The sequence below is a fragment of the Marmota flaviventris genome, chromosome 5 (assembly GCF_047511675.1).
Source record: "Marmota flaviventris isolate mMarFla1 chromosome 5, mMarFla1.hap1, whole genome shotgun sequence".
Lineage (NCBI taxonomy): Eukaryota > Metazoa > Chordata > Mammalia > Rodentia > Sciuridae > Marmota > Marmota flaviventris.
In genome coordinates, this window is record NC_092502.1 from 118,239,921 (window position 1) to 118,258,391 (window position 18,471).

Sequence of the window (18,471 nt, forward strand, 5' to 3'; positions counted from 1 at the left end):
ACACATGACAGGTTAGTGCTCTACCACTGAGCCACAACAGCCTGGCTATTCCGTTTCTTTCAATTATAGTCGACTTTTTATATATTTTCAGGTTCTCTCAATAATGTGTATTCCTGTTAATACCAAAGAAGCTTAAACTTACCAAAAACAATAAAAATGAACAAAAATGGAAGATAAAATATTATTTGAAGCCCGGGCTGCGGGGCTGCCGGACAGGGACACCGGACAGAGCCACTTGCGCCCGTGGGTGCGGGCGCCGACCGGCTGCTGGGACTCACCGCGCTACCGCCGTTTCCTCCTAGGCATGAGTTCTCCTGAGGCCACCTCGCCTCGTGAGCGGTCATACTGAAAGGTTCCACCACTGCAAACCCACCCACCAAGGACCCTGAACCTGTCCACCCCAGGCGAACCGAGCTCTTCCGGCTGGGTCTCCCCCATTTGGGCCGACTTTGCGCCTCCAAACAACCTTAGCATGATGTCTTATCTTAAGCAACCACCTTACGCAGTCAATGGGCTGAGTCTGACCACTTCGGGTATGGACTTGCTGCACCCCTCCGTGGGCTACCCCGGTAACCACCCCTCGGAAACAGCGGCGGGAGAGGACGACGTTCACCCGAGCTCAGCTAGACGTACTGGAAGCGCTGTTTGCCAAGACCCGGTACCCAGACATCTTCATGCGGGAAGAAGTGGCGCTGAAAATCAACTTGCCTGAATCCAGGGTGCAGGTATGGTTTAAGAATCGAAGAGCAAAGTGCCGCCAACAGCAGCAGCAACAACAGAATGGAAGTCAAAATAAAGTGAGACCTGCCAAAAAGAAGACATCTCCAGCTCGGGAAGTGAGTTCAGAGAGTTGAAGTGGCCAGTTCACTCCCCCCTCTAGCACCTCAGTCCCTACCACTGCCAGCAGCAGTGCTCCAGTGTCTATCTGGAGCCCAGCTTCCATCTCCCCACTGTCAGATCCCTTGTCCACCTCCTCTTCCTGCATGCAGAGGTCCTATCCCATGACCTATACTCAGGCTTCAGGTTATAGTCAAGGATATGCTGGCTCAACTTCCTACTTTGGGGGCATGGACTGTGGATCTTATTTGACCCCTATGCATCACCAGCTTCCTGGACCAGGGGCCACACTGAGTCCCATGGGTACCAATGCAGTTACCAGCCATCTCAATCAGTCCCCAGCTTCTCTTTCCACCCAGGGATATGGAGCTTCAAGCTTGGGTTTTAACTCAACCACTGATTGCTTGGATTATAAGGACCAAACTGCCTCCTGGAAGCTTAACTTCAATGCTGACTGCTTGGATTATAAAGATCAGACATCCTCATGGAAATTCCAGGTTTTGTGAAGACCTGTAGAACCTCTTTTTGTGGGTGATTTTTAAATATGCTGGGCTGGACATTCCAGTTTTAGCCAGGCATTGGTTAAAAGAGTTAGATGGGATGATGCTCAGACTCCTCTGATGAAAGTTCCAGGAGGCATAGAAGGAAAAATGAAGGGCCTTAAAGGGGCCTACCAACCAGCAACCTGAAATGGACAAACCAATCTGCTTAAGATCCTCTCATAGTTTTAGATCATTGGTTTTCCTGATTTACAAAGTGATCTATCAAATGCATTCTAGCCATGTGCAACCAAACACAACCAAAAAATAAAAATCACACAACAAGTTGTGAGGGAAGGTCCTAGCCTTCATAAGCAGAGGTGATCCAATGTTTTAGCCAATCCTTGGTTAAATCTTAGGAATGAACAGTGTCTCAAGCTCATTCACGTTTCATGACCAACTGGTAGTTGGCACTGAAAAACTTTTCAGGGCTGTGTGAATTGTGCGACTGATTGTCCTAGATGCACTACTTTATTTAAAAAATAATGTTCATAAGGAGTCAATATGTAGTTTAAGAGACAATCAATGTGTGTCTTATATAAATGGTACATCTGTGGTTTTTAATCTGTGCTAGACTTCAAAACTGTGATCTCCTGTTATTGTATGCAACCTTGAACTCCACCTCTCCAGGAGTTCTTCATGATTAAATAGGTTATAATTATAAGCAAAATTCAGAGCAACTGAGTACTGATTTTAAAAGATTACTTTTGGCTGGAGGTGAGCTGCACTGAAACTTTACGACAAAATGTCTGGACAAGGAGAGTGAGAGAAGAGAAATAAAGGACATTAATTCATCTGTATTTTACTGTTGGTAAGCCTAACAGTAAAGAGACATTGGTCAATTGCTCTGACCCTGATGAATTTTTAAACTGAGATCATTGTTGTTTATGCTTGCAGATGTTAACTGGAAGTTATATATGCATAAACCCTTTCTTCCTGGATTTGGCAGATATGTATAATTATATTAAAATGGTTCTAGCACACACACAAAAAAATATTATTTGAGTTATAGAGAAATAGATTTTTGAGAAGTTCTATATAAGAACTATACATCATGGCATGGGTTAAATTTAAAAGATTTGCTGAAACTCTGTGAGACCATCCAGTAGCTAGTACTATACTATCTCCCACAGGTATCCCAAAAATGTTCTACATTTTTGGAAACAATTGCTTGTTTGCTATACTATAACTTTCTTTAGATTGATTTATCTTTGGCAAATGAGAAAGTCCCCACAGTATCTCTTCCTTTTATACTTTCAATTTCAAATGTATTCACTCAGCAAATATTGATTAAGCTTACACTTATTTTATGTAAAGTACTTACCTACGCCCTGGGAATACAATGATGAACAAGGTAAAGACTATCCTAAAGAATCTTCAAGTCCACAAAAGGGAATTAAGGGAAGGGAGGGAGGATGGGAATAGGAAAGAAAGACAGTGGACTGAAACGGACATAACTTTCCTATGTTCATATATGAATACATGACCAGTATTAACTCCACATCATGTAGAACCTCAAGAATGTGAAGTTACACTCCACGTTATGTATAATATGTCAAAATACACTCTACTATCACACATATCTAAAAACAAAAACAAAAACATCTTCAAGTCCAAGGGGAGGAGGTAGAAAACTAAACAGAATCCTCTACAAGTGTATAAGTGTTATTACAGGGGGAGACACAAAGTAAATGAAAACAAAACAGGAATATCCTATTCAGCACCATTTGGGGGCTGAGGCTGGGGTCAGAAAAAGACTTTCAAAGAGAATTAATGTCTATTCCAAAATGTGATAAATAAGTAGGCATTAGTCAAGTTATTAAGGAGGTAGGCAGCATCATATAAAGTAGGGAAGAAAAAAAAAAAAAAAAGCCTGGAGGTGTAGCTCGTAGTATACAGCACTTGCCTAACATGAAGGAGACCCCCAAGTTCAACTCCCAGCACTGCTGGGGGTGGGGGTCAGGAAGTGAAAACTTTGTAGACCAGATAATTTGAGTTCAAATTTGTCTTTAGCTATTGTTTGTATCTAGAAAAAAATTTTAAACCACCCTGCTTAATTAGGAGGAATCAAAAGGGAATTCATGTAAGTTCTCACCACAACATCTACTGGATCCATGCCCATAAACTCAACTTTTCCATATACTACTGATGAATTTTCCATACTATTGTCAAAGAGCAAATACTAGATAGAGCCTGTCCTACCCTGCCTTCTTCAGGACTTCTCTTTCGGCATTATAAATGCTTCTATTTGTATTGGATCTTCCCCATTACTGTTACAAAACTCTGTTAGCTTTTTTGGCTTTAAAGTAAAACAAAATAAAATTCTTCTCTTGACTCCAGTTTCCTGCCCAGGTACTGCCTCATGAGTCTGCTTTTCTTTACAGATGAACTTTTCATAAACACAGACTGCACTCATTCTCTTCAAATTCTCTCTTCCTATTCTTTATTTCTATCAGGCTTTTGCTCCTGTCACTCTACAGAACTCTTTTTCTCAGGACTAAAGACCTCTCTGTTCGTTAAAGCAAATGGTTGATTTTCAGTCGTCATCTGACACTACTGATCACTTCTTTCTCCTTGATAATTGGCTTTTAGATGTGACTCATTTTTTCCTCCTACTTTTCTGGCTGTTGCATTTTTGTCTCCACTGTCTCTAAACCTTGGAGGAGCACAAGGTTCAGTCTTTGAATACCCTGTTTTCTATGGACACTCATTCTCTTTGTGATTTCACCTAGGCTCACAGCTTTATATAGCATTCACTTGCTTTATATACCATTTATTTTGCTACTCGCAAATTTTATTGCCAACCAAATATTTCCACTAAACACTTGGCTCACAAACAATTTAATATCTTTACTTGTATGTTAAATAGATACCGCACACTTACCATGACCTAAATTTGTGTTGTTTACTCCCCTAATTTGCTCCTCCCGTAGGCTTGTCTATCAGTTAATGGCGACTTCACTTTTTTCCAAGTGAGGCCAAAAAATTATAGGCCATTACTGATTGCCTTCCTCTTACACTCTACATCTAATATGTCAGCAAATCCCATTGGATCTACTTTTACAATACATCCAGAATTCAACTACTGTTTTCCATTCCTACATCATTCTGGTCCAAGTCACAACTATCCTTTGCCCTAAAGTACTACTAAAACCTCCTGGCTGCATGTTTTGACTATGTCTCTTGGGTTTCTTTGCAATGTAGCAGCTAAAGTAATACTATTAAATATAACTCAGCATTATGAATACTCTTTTCAAAACTCTCTCCAGACGCTTACAATCTCATTCAGAGTAAAGTCTAGAGTGCTTAGGATAGCCTCTGTGGCCCCACAAAATTGGGCATTCTGCTAACTCTCTAAACTTATCTCCTATTACCTTCTCTCTGGCTCTATCCCAGTCATATTGACTTCCTTGCTATTCCTTAACATCTGAGCATGTTTTTGCCTCAGGGCTTTTGCACTTGTGCCGGGAGTCCTCCTCTAGTTGTTATTAGCACAGCCAGTTCCTTCTTCTGTCTTTATTAAAAACTAATCTTCTCAGCAAGACCTTTTCTAAACACTACTTAAAACTGTAAAACTTTCCCAAATACTCTTGTGCGGTTTCTCTCTTTTAGTTTTATATGTCCATTAGCATATAACATGGTTTATTTGCTTATCTGGTTTGTCTTTCTCCCACCCAGAAATGTGGAGGTCTTCAATAGGCACATTGTTTCACCCAAATTGATCAATAATATGCAACTTGTGTGTACCTGTATTCTGCTACTAATAATTGATAAATGCTAGTTTTTATTCATCTGAACCTGAAAAAAACTTTGGATTTATTTGGTGTCGACACCATTTATTTTAAAAGTTTGTTCTCTTTGCTTCTCTCTATACAGCATTATTTGTCTATATTTTAGTTTAATTTTTTCATGGTGTAAAGTTCTTCTTATTTTTTATATTTAATTAATGTGTACCACTGTAGAAATAACTTTCATTTCAGTGTTTGGTTGATGTATTAGTTTTAAGAATATGCCCCATGGGATAGTCATGCTGAATTACTATAACAAAACACTTATAAAAAGCATTAAAACTTCATTCTAATTCTCTGAAAGTCTCAAAGGCTGAAAAATATGAGTCATTACCTATTTGTTTATTTATAACTTAATTTATTTTTATGAACATTTTAATTCTATGCTATTATTGGAAAAAATGACAGAATAGACTCAATATAAGAAGGCGTAAGCATTAATTGAGTATCGTAAATGTAGCTTATATCACTGGAAAGTTTATTAAAATAAGAATGCTCAATTATTCCTTCTAGAAATTAGCAATTTGTATTTCCTAGAAAAAAATCTCTGTTATCTATACACATTTTTGCTCTTTTCTCATAGTTCCACGTATTTTCATTGCTAATAAGAGAAAGATGTTTTCACTGAAATAATATTTATATTCACATGGGCTGGGGATGTGGCTCAAGTGGTAGCGCGCTCGCCTGGCATGCGTGCGGCCCGGGTTCGATCCTCAGCACCACATACAAACAAAGATGTTGTGTCTGTCGAAACTAGAAAATAAATATTAAAAAAAAATTCTCTCTCTCTCTCAAAAAAATATTTATATTCATATGCCAGCATAAACATAACATAATGCCTATAGCTACTACATGTAAGTTATCATGCTATGACCACCAAGAGGCAACAGATATGTATGTAGCTATATAACCAAAGCAATTTATCTAACCTTTCCAGGACTCAGATGATCTATCCATTAAATGAGTATAATTATAATAGTGTCTACCTTACAGAATTATTGTGATAATTAAATATGATAAGGACTTAAAAGCAATGACACAATACCAGGCTTATAGCTATACATTCAATAAGTGTTAATTGATAAATAAGTTAGACACTGGTACTTCAGTTAAGGTTCTTTTTTTTTCTTTTCGTTTTTAATTGATTTTTTAAAAAATAAATGACAAAGGAATGCATTACAATTCTTATTACATATATAAAGCACAATTTTTTCATATCTCTGGTTGTGTATAAAGTACATGTCTTCATACATGTACTTTGGATAATGATGACCATCACATTCCACCATCATTCATAAACCCCTGCCCCATCCCCTCCTCTCCCACCCCTCTGCCCTATCTAGAGTTCATCTATTCCTCCCATGCTTTCCCTCCCTACCTCACTATGAATCAGCCTCCTTATATCATAGAAAACATTCGGCATTTGTTTTTTTTGGGGGGATTGGCTAACTTTACTTAGCATTATCTCCTCCAACTCCATCCATTTACCTACAAATGCCATGATTTTATTCTCTTTTATTGCTGAGTAATATTCCATTGTATATATATGCCACATTTTTTTAATCCATTCATCTACCAAAGGGTATCTAGGTTGGTTCCACAGTTTAGCTATTGTGAATTATGCTGCTATAAACATTCATGTGGCTGCACTACTGTAATAGGCTGATTTTAAGTCCTTTGGCTATAAACCGAGGAGAGGGATAGCTAAGTCAAATGGTGGTTCCATTCCCAATTTTCCAAGGAATCTCCACACTGCTTTCCAGATTGGCTGCACCAATTTGCAGTCCCACCAGCAATGTATAAGTGTATCTTTTTCCCCACATCCTCATCAACACTTATTGTTGTTTGTATTCATAATAGCTGCCATTCTGACTGGAGTGAGATAAAATCTTAAAGTAGTTTTAATTTGCATTTCTCTAATTGCTAGAGATGTTGAACATTTTTTCATATATTTGTTGACTGACTGAATATCCTCTTCTGAGAAGTGTCTGTTCAGGTCCTTGGCCCATTTATTGATAGGTTATTATTATTATTATTATTATTTTGGTGTTTAGCTTTTTGAGTTCTTTATGTACCGTAGAAATTAGTGCTCTATCTGATGTGTGAGGGGTAAAAATTTGCTCCCAAGATGCAGGCTTTCTATTTACCTCACAGATTGTTTCTTTTGCTGAGAAGAAACTCTTTAGTTTGAGTCCATCCCATTTATTGATTCTTGGTTTTAATTCTTGTGCTGTAGGAATCTTATTAAGGAATTGGGGCCTGATCCCACATGATAAAGGATAGGGACTACTTTTTCTTCTATTAGACGCAGAGTCTCTGGTTTAATTCCTAGGTCCTTGATCCACTTTGAGTTGATTTTTGTGCTGGTGAGAGATAGGGGTTTAATTTCATTTTGTTGCAGATGAATTTCCAGTTTTCCCATCATCAATTGTTGAAAAAGCTACCTTTTCTCCAATGCGGGTTTTTGGCACCTTTGTCTAATATAAAATAATTGTAATTTTGTGGGTTTAGTCTCTCTGTGTCCTCTGTTCTGTACCATTGGTCTACCAGTTTGTTTTTGTGCCAATACCATGCTGTTTTTGTTACTATTGCTCTGAAGTATAATTTAAGGTCTGATATAGTAATGCAACCTGCATCACTCTTCCTGCTAAGGATTGCTTTAGCTATTCTGGATCTCTTATTTTTCGAGATAAATTTCATGATTGCTTTTTCTATTTCTGTGAGGAATGCCATTGGGATTTTGATCAGAATTACATTAAATCTATACAGTGCTTTTGGTAGTATGGTCATTTTGATAATATTAATTCTGACTATCCAAGAGCAAGGTACATCTTTCCATCTTCTAAGGTCTTCTTTGATTTCTCTCTGTAGGGTTCTGTAGTTTTCATTGTATAGATCTTTCATCTCTTTTATTAAGTTGATTCCCAAATTTGTTTTTTTTTTCCCCTGAGGCTATTGTAAATGTGGTAGTGTTCCTCATTTCCCTTTCAGACGATTTGTTGCTGATACACAGAAATGCCTTTGATTTATGGGTGTTAATTTTATAACCTGGTATGTTGCTGAATTCATTTACTAGTTGTATAAGTTTTCTAGTGGAGCTTTTTGGTCTTCTAGGTATAGAATCTATCATCAGCAAATAGTGCCAATTTGAGTTCTTCTTTACCTATGTATCTCTTTAATTTCTTTCATCTAATTGCTCTGGCAAGTGTTTCAAGAAATATGTTAAATAGAAGTGGTGAAAGAGGGCATCCCTGTCTTATTTTAGTTTTTAGAGGGAATACCTTCATTTTTTCCCCATTTAGAATGATGGTGGCCTGGGGCTTACAGTAGATAGCCTTTACAATGTTGAGGTATTTTCCTGTTACCCCTAGTTTCTCTAGCATTTTGAACATGGAGGGGTTCTGTATTTTGTCAAATGCTTTTTCTGCATTTATTGAGATGATCATATGATTCTTATCTTTGAGTCTATTGATATGATGAATTATATTTTTTGATTTCCAAATGTTGAACCAACCTTGCATTGCTGGGATGAATCCCACTTGATTGTGGTGCACTAACTTTTTGATGTCTTTGTATTCAATTTGCCAGAATTTTATTGAGAATTTTTGCATCTATATTCATTAGAGATACTGATCTAAAGTTTTCTTTTTTTGATGCATCTTGTTCTGGTTTTAGAATCAGGGTGATATTAGCCTCATAGAATGAGTTTGGAAGTGCTCCCTCTTTTTCTATTTCCTGAAATAAATTGAAGAGTATTGGTATTAGTTCTTCTTTAAAGGTCTTGTAGAGCTCAGCTGTGTATACATCTGGTCCTTGGCTTTTCTTGGTTGGTAGGCTTCTGATGGCATCTTCTATTTCATCAATTGATATTGGTCTGTTTAAATCATACTGATTCAATCTGGGCAAATCGTATGACTTAAGAAATTTGTTGATGCCTTCAATATCTTCTATTTTATTGGAGTATAAGTTTTCAAAATAATTTCTAATTATCCTCTGTATTTCTGTAGTATCTGTTGTGATATTACCTTTTTCATCATGTATGCTAGAGAGTTTTCTCTCTCCTTCTATTTGTTAGTGTAGCTAGGGGTCTGTCAATTTTATTTATTTTTTCAAAGAACCAACATTTGCTTTGTCAATTTTTTCAACTGTTTTCATTTCAGGTCTAATTTTAATTACTTCCTGTCTTCTACTGCTTTTGGTGTTGATTTGTTCTTCTTTTTCTAGGGCTTTGAGATGAAATGTTAGGTCATTTATTTGTTGACTTTTTCTTCTTTGAAGGAATGAAGTCCATGAAATAAAATTTCTTCTGAGTACTGCTTTCACAGTGTCCCAGCAATTTCGATATGTTGTGTCTATGTTCTCATTTACCTCTAAGAATTTTTTAATCTCCTCCTTGATGTCTTCTGCAACCCATTGTTCATTCAGTATCATATTGTTTGGTCTCCAAGTGTTGGAGTAATTTTTATTTTTTATTTTGTCATTGATTTACAATTTTATTCCATTATGATCTGATAAAATGCATAGTAGTATCTCTACTTTTTTGTATTAAGAGTTGCTTTGTGGGCTGGGGATGTGGCTCAAGCGGTAACGCACTTGCCTGGCATGCAAGGGGTGGGGCGCTGGGTTCAATCCTCAGCACCACATAAAAAAATAAAATAAAGATGTTGTGTCCACTGAAAACTAAAAAATAAATATTAAAATATTCTCTCTCTCTTAAAAAAAAAAAACAGTTGCTTTGTGGCATAGTATATGGTCTATTTTAGTGAAGGATCCATGTGCTGCTGAGAAGAAAGTAGACCCGCTTGATAAAGGTTGAAATGTTGTACATAAGTCAGTTAAGTCAAAGTTATTAATTGTATTATTGAGCTCTATTGTTTCTTTATTCAATTTTTGTTTGGAAGATCTATCCAGTGGTGAGAGAGGTATGTTAAAGTCACCCATGATTACTGTGTTGTGGTCAATTTCACTCTTGAACTTGAGAAGACTTTGTTTGATGAGCAAAGCTGCTCCACTGTTTGAGGCATATATATTTATGGTTGTTATGTCTTGTTGGTGTATGGATACCTTGAGCAGTATATAATGTCCATCTCTTTATCCCTTTTGATTAACTTTGGCTTGAAGTCTATTTATTTATTTTTTAGAGAGAGAGAGAGAATTTTTTAATATTTGTATTTTAGTTTTTTGGCGGACAGAACATCTTTGTTTGTATGTGGTGCTGAGGATCAAACCCGGGCCGCACGCATGCCAGGCGAGCACGCTACCGCTTGAGCCACATCCCCAGTCCAAGTCTACTTTATTTGATATGAGGATGGAAACCCCTACTTGCATCTGCAGTCCATGTGAGTGGTATGATTTTTCCCAACCTTTCACCTTCAGTCTGTGTATGTCTTTTCCTATCAGATGAATCTCCTGGAGGCAGCATATTGTTGTGTCTTTTTTTATTTATCCAATCTGCTAACCTATGTCTTTTGATTGGTGAGTTTAAGCCATTAAGGCTTAAACATTCAGGGTTATTATTGAGACATGGTTTGTATTTCCAGCCATATTTGTTTATTTTTATTATTTAACTTGACTTGATTTTCTTCTTTGATTAGTTTTTCCTTTAGGATACTACCTCCCTCTATTGATTTTCATTGTTGGTTTTCGTTTCCTCTTCATGGAATATTTTTCCAAGGATGTTTTGTAGTTCTGGGTTTCTATCTATAAATTCTTTTAACTTTTGTTTATCATGGAAGGTTTTTATATCATCAAATCTAAACTTTAATTAATTTTTCTGGACACAAGATTCTTGGTTTGCATTCACTTTCTTTCAGAGCTTGATATATGTTGTTCCAGGATGTTCTAGCTTTCAGGGTCTGTGCTAAAAAATCTGCCATTATCCTAATTGGTTTTCCTTTATATGTAATCTGATTGCTTTCTCTTGTGGCTTTTAAAATTCTCTCCTTATTCTGTATGTTGGGCATTTTTATTATAATGTGCCTTGGTGTGGATCTATTGTGATTTTGTACATTCAGTGTCCTATAGGCTTCTTGAATTTGGATTTCTAATTCATTCTTCATGTTTGGAACGTTTTCTTATATTATTTCATTGAATAGATTGCTCATTACTTTGGTTTGGACCTCTAGGCCTAACTCTATCCCAATAACTCTTAAATTTGGTCTTTTTATGCTACCCCATATTTCTTGAATATTCTGCTCATGGTTTCTTACCATTATCACTGTGTGGTCTACGTTCTTTTCAAGATTATATATTTTCAGTTAAGGTTCTTTTAGTGGCAAATAACAAAGCCTAACATAGTCTAGACCTTAGGTATTTAATAAGAATACTTACTGAGCACTTACTATGTGCCTTCCTATGTGTCAGGCATTATGTAAGGAACTGGAAAGGAAAAAAGGTAAATGTATATTAAGGACATAAGGTCCCGGTTAGAATACTGATTTGCATCTAAACTTCATTAAGAAAGAAACATAACTGGGAACTGGAGAGATGTTGGGAACCTAGGAAATATTCTTGCTTTCTTATGTATTTTCTTTGCAAAGTAGTGTCAGTTTTCTTCTCGGTTGATCAGCTTTTTCTGTAATAAAACATTAATGATGGATTGAAAATGGCTACTCTCAAACTCCCATGTTCATATATTACTTCCCAAGCCACAAAGACAGATTAGCTCCTGCTGCTTTATACCCCTTTGATCTTTTACTTAATTTCAGAGTATAAGATAGGGATCAACCATCCATCCTTGTCTAAACAGGAGGTCAGTTAACAGGGTCACTGTGCCTTGAATAAATATTCCAAATGGTATCCAAAGCAAGTATTCTCAATAACTTATAAAAGAGAAAACTAAGACTGAAAAGTATGTTTCTCAAGTTCATGTAACTAGTGCATTCCAGAAACTGGCTTCAAATCCTGGGACTGTCCAAGTGCAGGGTGGGTATCTCTTTAACTTTGCATATGTGGAGTTTTGCTTGCCTCACTTTAGCTAATGCTTCATAGTTCTTTTTGTTATACATGCATTCCCTTTCCAAACTTTGTCAACTTCATAAATTTTAAAGAAATGCAATGTTTAAAAAAAGTTTGATGGATTCAGGATATAAAAGGTTTTCCAAAAAAGAGAAGTATGTAATTATATATGTGCTTATTAACTTCTGTTAAAATTAAAATTAAAAATTTTTGTTAAATAATTTGCGTCTCAGATAGTTCTACTAAAAGCAGAATCTTACCTTCCCATTCTGTTGGGATATCCCCCACTTCATAGTCTGTTTCTTTTTTATTTGCTGCTTCTACAATCCTTTTTTCTCGAATAGTTTGTCCTGTAAGACAAAAGTGATAAATACATTTTTAAATGAACATAACATAGTAGTTATTACAAGTAATGTCTTCTCTTTTGATACTTCACAACCTTGATATTGTAAAAGAATTAAATTAGAAGGAAAAAGAATAGATTCCATTCAGAATTATATATTAGAAAAGACAACTTCTGAACTATAAAATTTTAAAACAGTCTTCCATAGTATGCAAAATTAATTTTGGTAGCATAAATATAGATTCTATATAAGGAAAAAGAACAATCAATCCTGCAAGACACTAATAACTCATAAAAGAATTTTAGTAAGTGCTTTATGCCTTTAAACTCACAAGTATATACACCAGATGTGCCACACGTTGCTGTCACTACCCATTATAGACCATGAGAAATTGGTACTACCCTTGCCCCACAATATATTGAAAAACTTAATAGATCCAAGCCACAGGATGGGTTCTATGGCCTGAGTTACTACCTCTCAAGGGAATATAATGAAAGAGGGACAAAAAGTGGTGAGCCTCAGATATGGTGCTTCAGGTGTGAGATGGACATGCAGAATGAAATGGCAGAAATGTAAAAACAGGAAAGCAGAGAGAACAGTAAAGAAAAAGGTACAGAGAAAATAATGATGGGATGAGAAATTCCTATTACTTATATTTCTCAAAAATGATGAGTTTATCAAAAAACTGAACAACAAAAAACCCCCAAATAACAATGTCAATAAATGGGCTAAAGAACTAAACAGACACTTCAAAGAAGAAGAAATACAATTGACCAACAAATATATGAAAAAGTGTTCAACATCTTTAGCAATTAGAGAAATGCAAATCAAAACTTCACTAAGATTTTATCTCACTCCAGTCAGAAAGGCAATCATCAAGAATATAGGCAACAATAAATGTTGGCAAGGAGGTGAGAAAAAAGGTACACTCATACATTACTGGTGAGACTGCAAATTGGTATTACCACTATGGAAAGCAATATGGAGATTCCTCAGAAAACTTGCAATGGAACTATCATTTGACTTAGCTATCCCATTCCTCAGTTCATACCCAAAGGACTTAAAATCAGCATACTACCGTAGTGCAGTCACACCAATGTTTATAACAGTTCAATTCATAACAGCTAAACTAGAGAACCAACCTAGGTGTCCTTAAATAGATGCATGAATAAAGAAAATGTGGTATATATATTCAATGGAATATTATTCAGCTTTAAATAAGAATAAAATTATGACATTTGCCAGCAAATGGTTGGAGTTAGAGAATATCATGCTAAGTGAAATAAGCCAATCCCCCCAAAACCAAAGATTGAATGTTTTCTCTAATATGTGGATGCTAATTCACAATTAGGGGTGGGGAACTAGAGAAGTATAGAGTTACCTTAGATTATGTAGAGTTAAGGGGAGGGGATGTGGGGATAGAAAGGATAGTAGAATGAAACAGACATTATTACTTTATGCATATATGTGATTGCATGATAAATGTGATTCTATAGCATGTACACTCAGAAAATGAGAAATTAAATCCCATCTATAAATGATATATTAAAGTGCATAAATGCATTATACTATCATGGATAACTAATTAAAACAAATAAAAAATTAAATTAAAAAATATATAGTTGATTCGAATGTATTTTAAGTTCATACACAAGGCATAAAACTATTCATCGTTTTCTTCTATTTTAAAGTCTTGATTATATCCTTCAAAGCTGCTTTGTCAAAATGGTGGCTTCAAAATATTTGCCTATCATTCAATCTTTGAGCTGGTGAAACTAGGTAGGCTTTCTATTTCCAACAGTTAACAAGTATGGTTCTGTACTACAGGGAATGTGAGCTGAGACAGAGAAGACACCAGTGAGTAATGAAAAAGGGAGCAGTATGACTTAACAGTGATTAGACCAGTCTTGGATAGAAGTCTGGGCATTATAGGACACTCCTTTCTTTAACCATCCTCAGCCAATCTTCCACCATACTAAAGAGACTGGGCAACATAATTAAAGAAACTGACATTGTTGCCTGCAAATCTCTCTTATATACTTCCTGCAGTTTTACTAATTAACATTCCTTCATTTGTGGACAAGGGCTCCTGGGAGTGAATGTGGAGGATAAAGGACAGCCTGAGAAGACCAAATGGCTGGTTGTTACTTCCTGTTTTTGGAAGAATAAGTAAAAGACTGGGATTTCATAGACAAGTCATTTAATGGCCAATAACCCTGAAGTATTTGGCCAGGAAAGCTCTGCATTTCATTATGAACTCATTTAACCAGTTTGATTGAATCCTAACATGCAAGTTCCTTAAGGTTTATAAAGAGGAGTTATATTTTCCTTATCTTATGCAATAAACCTACAGAAGGGCAGGGGATTTGTAGTAAATGTCCCTAAGTTATAGGGACAAGGCTTAGAGTAAAAAGAAAATATTAACAATGACAGCTGCATTTCTCTGTCATAGCAGAGGCACAAAATATATAAATGTATTTTCACTAAAATGCTGCTTATATTCATACATGAATATACCATAACAATGGTCATTACTATAAAGTATACTTCCATATCAGTTTTCAAAATATTTGAAAGTCAAATGCCTATGTCTTCATATGGTACTTACCTAAATACCCAGATATAAGTATGTTATTCTACCAATAACAGCTAAAAGAAAGAACATGGTCTAAAACAAAAAAATGATAGTACAAAGGATTCTGAAAGTATATATGTGTGTGGTCTGTAAGGTCTTACGTGGACCTCAAGAGAGTTCAGCACACAAGGAAGGGATAGAGGTCTAGAGCTCTCAGAAGCACAAGTGAAGAACACATGTTACCAGTGTATCTGTATATATGTGACACAGAAAAACCAACTTTTCATTCCTATTTTTAGGTCGATAAATTTCATGTAAAGTCTCTCAAAAATTTTAAAAATCAAAAGTCATATCTAACATGGCGGCCGGCAAGGAAGCAGCACTTTCAGTATCTCCACATTAACCGGATCAGAAACACCCATTAAAACAGCTACATTCTACCTACTGAGGAACTTCTAGCAAAATTCCGCTGAAAGGAGACCTGCCAGGAAGTAGTAAGTTATATTAGAGGTGACAGTTGGCCCCAGACAAGTGAATCTTGGCCGGCCGCGGGCGCAGAGGTCCAATCCTGCAGCCACCGCCCAACCGGCTCTGCAAGCGGCCACCGGCGGCCCGGGGCAGTGAGAAGGGTCCACGCCTGGCCCAGGAGACGGCTCCCGCCATCCTGGCTCTCCTGGCGGCCCCGCTCGCTCGGTGATCGGCCACCCCGCCCGCCCGGCTCTTAGCCACGAGGCCACTGCCTACCGGGTTCTACAAGCGGCCCCCGGCGGCCGGCGCGCCGAGAAGGGTCCCCGCCTGGCTGGGCAAACGGCCCCGCCCACCCGGCAAACGCCCCCCCCCCACCCGCCCTCCCGGCTCCGTTGGCGGCCCCGCCCCCGGCCAGCGCAGGCTCGGCTCTGCAGGCGGCCCCGGCGGCCCGCGCAGCGAGAAGGATCCCTGCCTGGCCTGGCAAACGGCTTGTGCCATCCCGGCGCTGCTAACGCCCCGCCCACCCGGCAAACGGGGCCCCCGCCCTCCGGGCTCTGCTGGCACCCCGCCCGCGGCCACCACCCCAGGCTCTGCAGTCGGCCCCCAGCGGCCCTGCGCTTCCAGAAGGGTCCCTGCCCGGCAGACGGCCTGTGCCCTCCCAGCTCTGCTAACGGCCCCGCCCCCACTGCGAACGGCCCCGCCCACCCGGCAAACGGCTCCCTCCCTGAGACGGCGTGAAGGAAATCTAACCAAGCCTTTATGAAATAGCGAACTGGGAACTAAAACCAGAGATTGGGTCAGACCAGAGACAAGCCAGTTCCACCCCTCCCTTCGGACACTCCAGCAAGGAGGCAGGGGCCCGCCATTGCAGAGAGGGGAAGTCACCAAAGTTCGGCCAAAGAGATTCCTTCCCAGCGGAATCTACTTTGGCAGGTGTGTGACTCCCACCCGCATCAGATACAAACAACCGGGAAACTTCAAAATCTCTCCGTGGGCGTGACTGTAAGGGCCAAGGGACTCCCGACCCCCAACTCCCAATACTGCCAGTGACGTGGGCGTGACTGTAGGGGCGGAGGGAAGCAGAGAAGACTCCCCACCCCCAACTCCCCCAACCGCCAACTGAGAGGGCGTGACAGTAGGGGCGGAGGGAAACAGAGGACACTCCAGACCCCCAACTCCTCCTACTGCTAGCGGAGTGGTCGTGATTGTAGGGGCTGAGGGAAGCAGATGGGATCCTCGACCCCCAACTCCCATTACCACCAGTGGCGACACCAATGGTCTTAGCCGCCAGACTCCGAAGGTGTGCCCACCAAAGGGGTCAGGAAAAATTAAACTATTGACTCCCAGAACACAGCTCCACAGCACTGGGGCTTAGATGAATGACAGAGAGAGTGCTCAGTCATTAGGGAAATAGAGCACTCAGAGCGGCTGAAAGTGTAACCAAATCCTTGGAGAACCTCCTCCGGTGCACAGGACCTGGCTGGCTGGCAGGAGGAAGGGGAGGAGGGGCCGTAGAAGTGAAACGGCTCTGGACCAACAGGATTGAGAGACTCCCAGGAGCCGCCTTACAGGGATTGCTGTTGACACATTGAGGGCAAATCTCAGCCTGGAGGGCACAGCTTTGCCTACGGGAAGAGAAGAAAATGGATCTCTAAGACCTAATTTTATTTCTTATTTTATTTTATCTTTTCTCTCCCTTTTTCCCTCTTTCTCTCCCCTTCCAAGTTTTATTGTTCTTTCCATTCTCCTCTATGCTATCTAACTCCCCCTCCTTCTTACTTTTCAAGAGCACCTTCCTTTCCCTTCCCCCCAACTTTCATCCCAAGCATTACGTCCTCCATTTCGTGTAACTGTCTAAATGCAAACAGGTGAATGTTTTGAGGCCGTCTATAGTGCTCCTAAATACCTAGCTACTACCAACACCCCGATCCAATTGACGATTAGCATCCCCCTTCAGTAGAGCAATCTTCTAAAGTAGCCAAGACATACTAACCCGTATACCTTCATAGCACCCAACATAAAGTCCTAAGAACAAAAAACAAATCACTATATGCATACAAAATCCGGAAGCCCTTTATAAATTGAATGAATCAGCTCTAAAGTACAATAAAGCCCAACATCTATAGGCATAATCTCCCACCACAAAGGAGAAACAACAGATATAAACAAAGCCAAAACAAATGTATAGGAGAAGGCAGTTACAAAGCAGTCAAATAGAGCTGGAAAGTAACGTGAACAACATGAAAAAACCAGGGAAAAAAGGAGTACAGATAATGCAGGACAACTTAAATCTACAGGAGGACCTAGAAGCATCAGAAACATGGACAGGGAAAGAAATCAAGGCATACCTAACTCAGATGGAACGGAATTTTAGAGAAGACATGAGACAGCAAATCCAAGAATTGAAAGTATATTTTGAAAACCAACTAAACAAACAAATACAAACTGCAAAGAACGAGCTTTACCAGGAGATAGAGATCTTAAAAAAAAACCAAACAGTGATTTTAGAAATGCAAGAAACCATAAACCAGATTAAAAATGCTAACGAGAATATTACAAATAGACTAGATCAAGTAGAAGTCAGAACATCAGATAATGAAGACAAACTTTATCAACTTGAAAAGAATATAGTCAATACTGAAAAGATGCTTAAATCTCACGAGCAATCTATCCAAGAGATATGGGATTTCATCAAAAAACCAAATTTGAGAGTCATTGGGATAGAAGAAGGCACAGAGATTCAAGCCAAAGGAATGGACAACCTATTGAATGAAATAATCCTAGAAAACTTCCCAGAGATGAAAGATGGAATGGATTGCCAAATCCTGGAACCCTACAGGACCCCAAACATCCAAAACTGTAATAGGCCAACTCCAAGACATATAATTATGAAGATAGCCAACATACAGAACAAGGAGAGAATATTAAAAGCTACGAGGGAAAGGAGGCAGATTACATTCAGG

At 38.7% G+C, this 18,471-nt stretch overlaps 1 protein-coding gene and 1 pseudogene across 2 annotated transcripts in view; one reads left to right on the forward strand and one right to left on the reverse strand.

Moving 5' to 3' along the window:
• The window catches only part of Ndufaf2 (NADH:ubiquinone oxidoreductase complex assembly factor 2), a 184,135-nt gene that overhangs the window by 64,198 nt on the left and 101,466 nt on the right, over positions 1-18,471 (reverse strand). For both annotated transcript variants that reach the window (XR_011707624.1, XM_027938097.2), the window contains exon 2: positions 12,382-12,471. Coding sequence is in view for 1 of the 2 variants with exons in the window: in XM_027938097.2 (XP_027793898.1) it covers positions 12,382-12,471 (90 nt within the window). In the remaining variant the exon portion in view is untranslated. The remainder of the gene's footprint in view (positions 1-12,381; positions 12,472-18,471) is intronic.
• LOC114094950 (homeobox protein OTX2 pseudogene) lies at positions 473-1,343 on the forward strand (annotated as a pseudogene).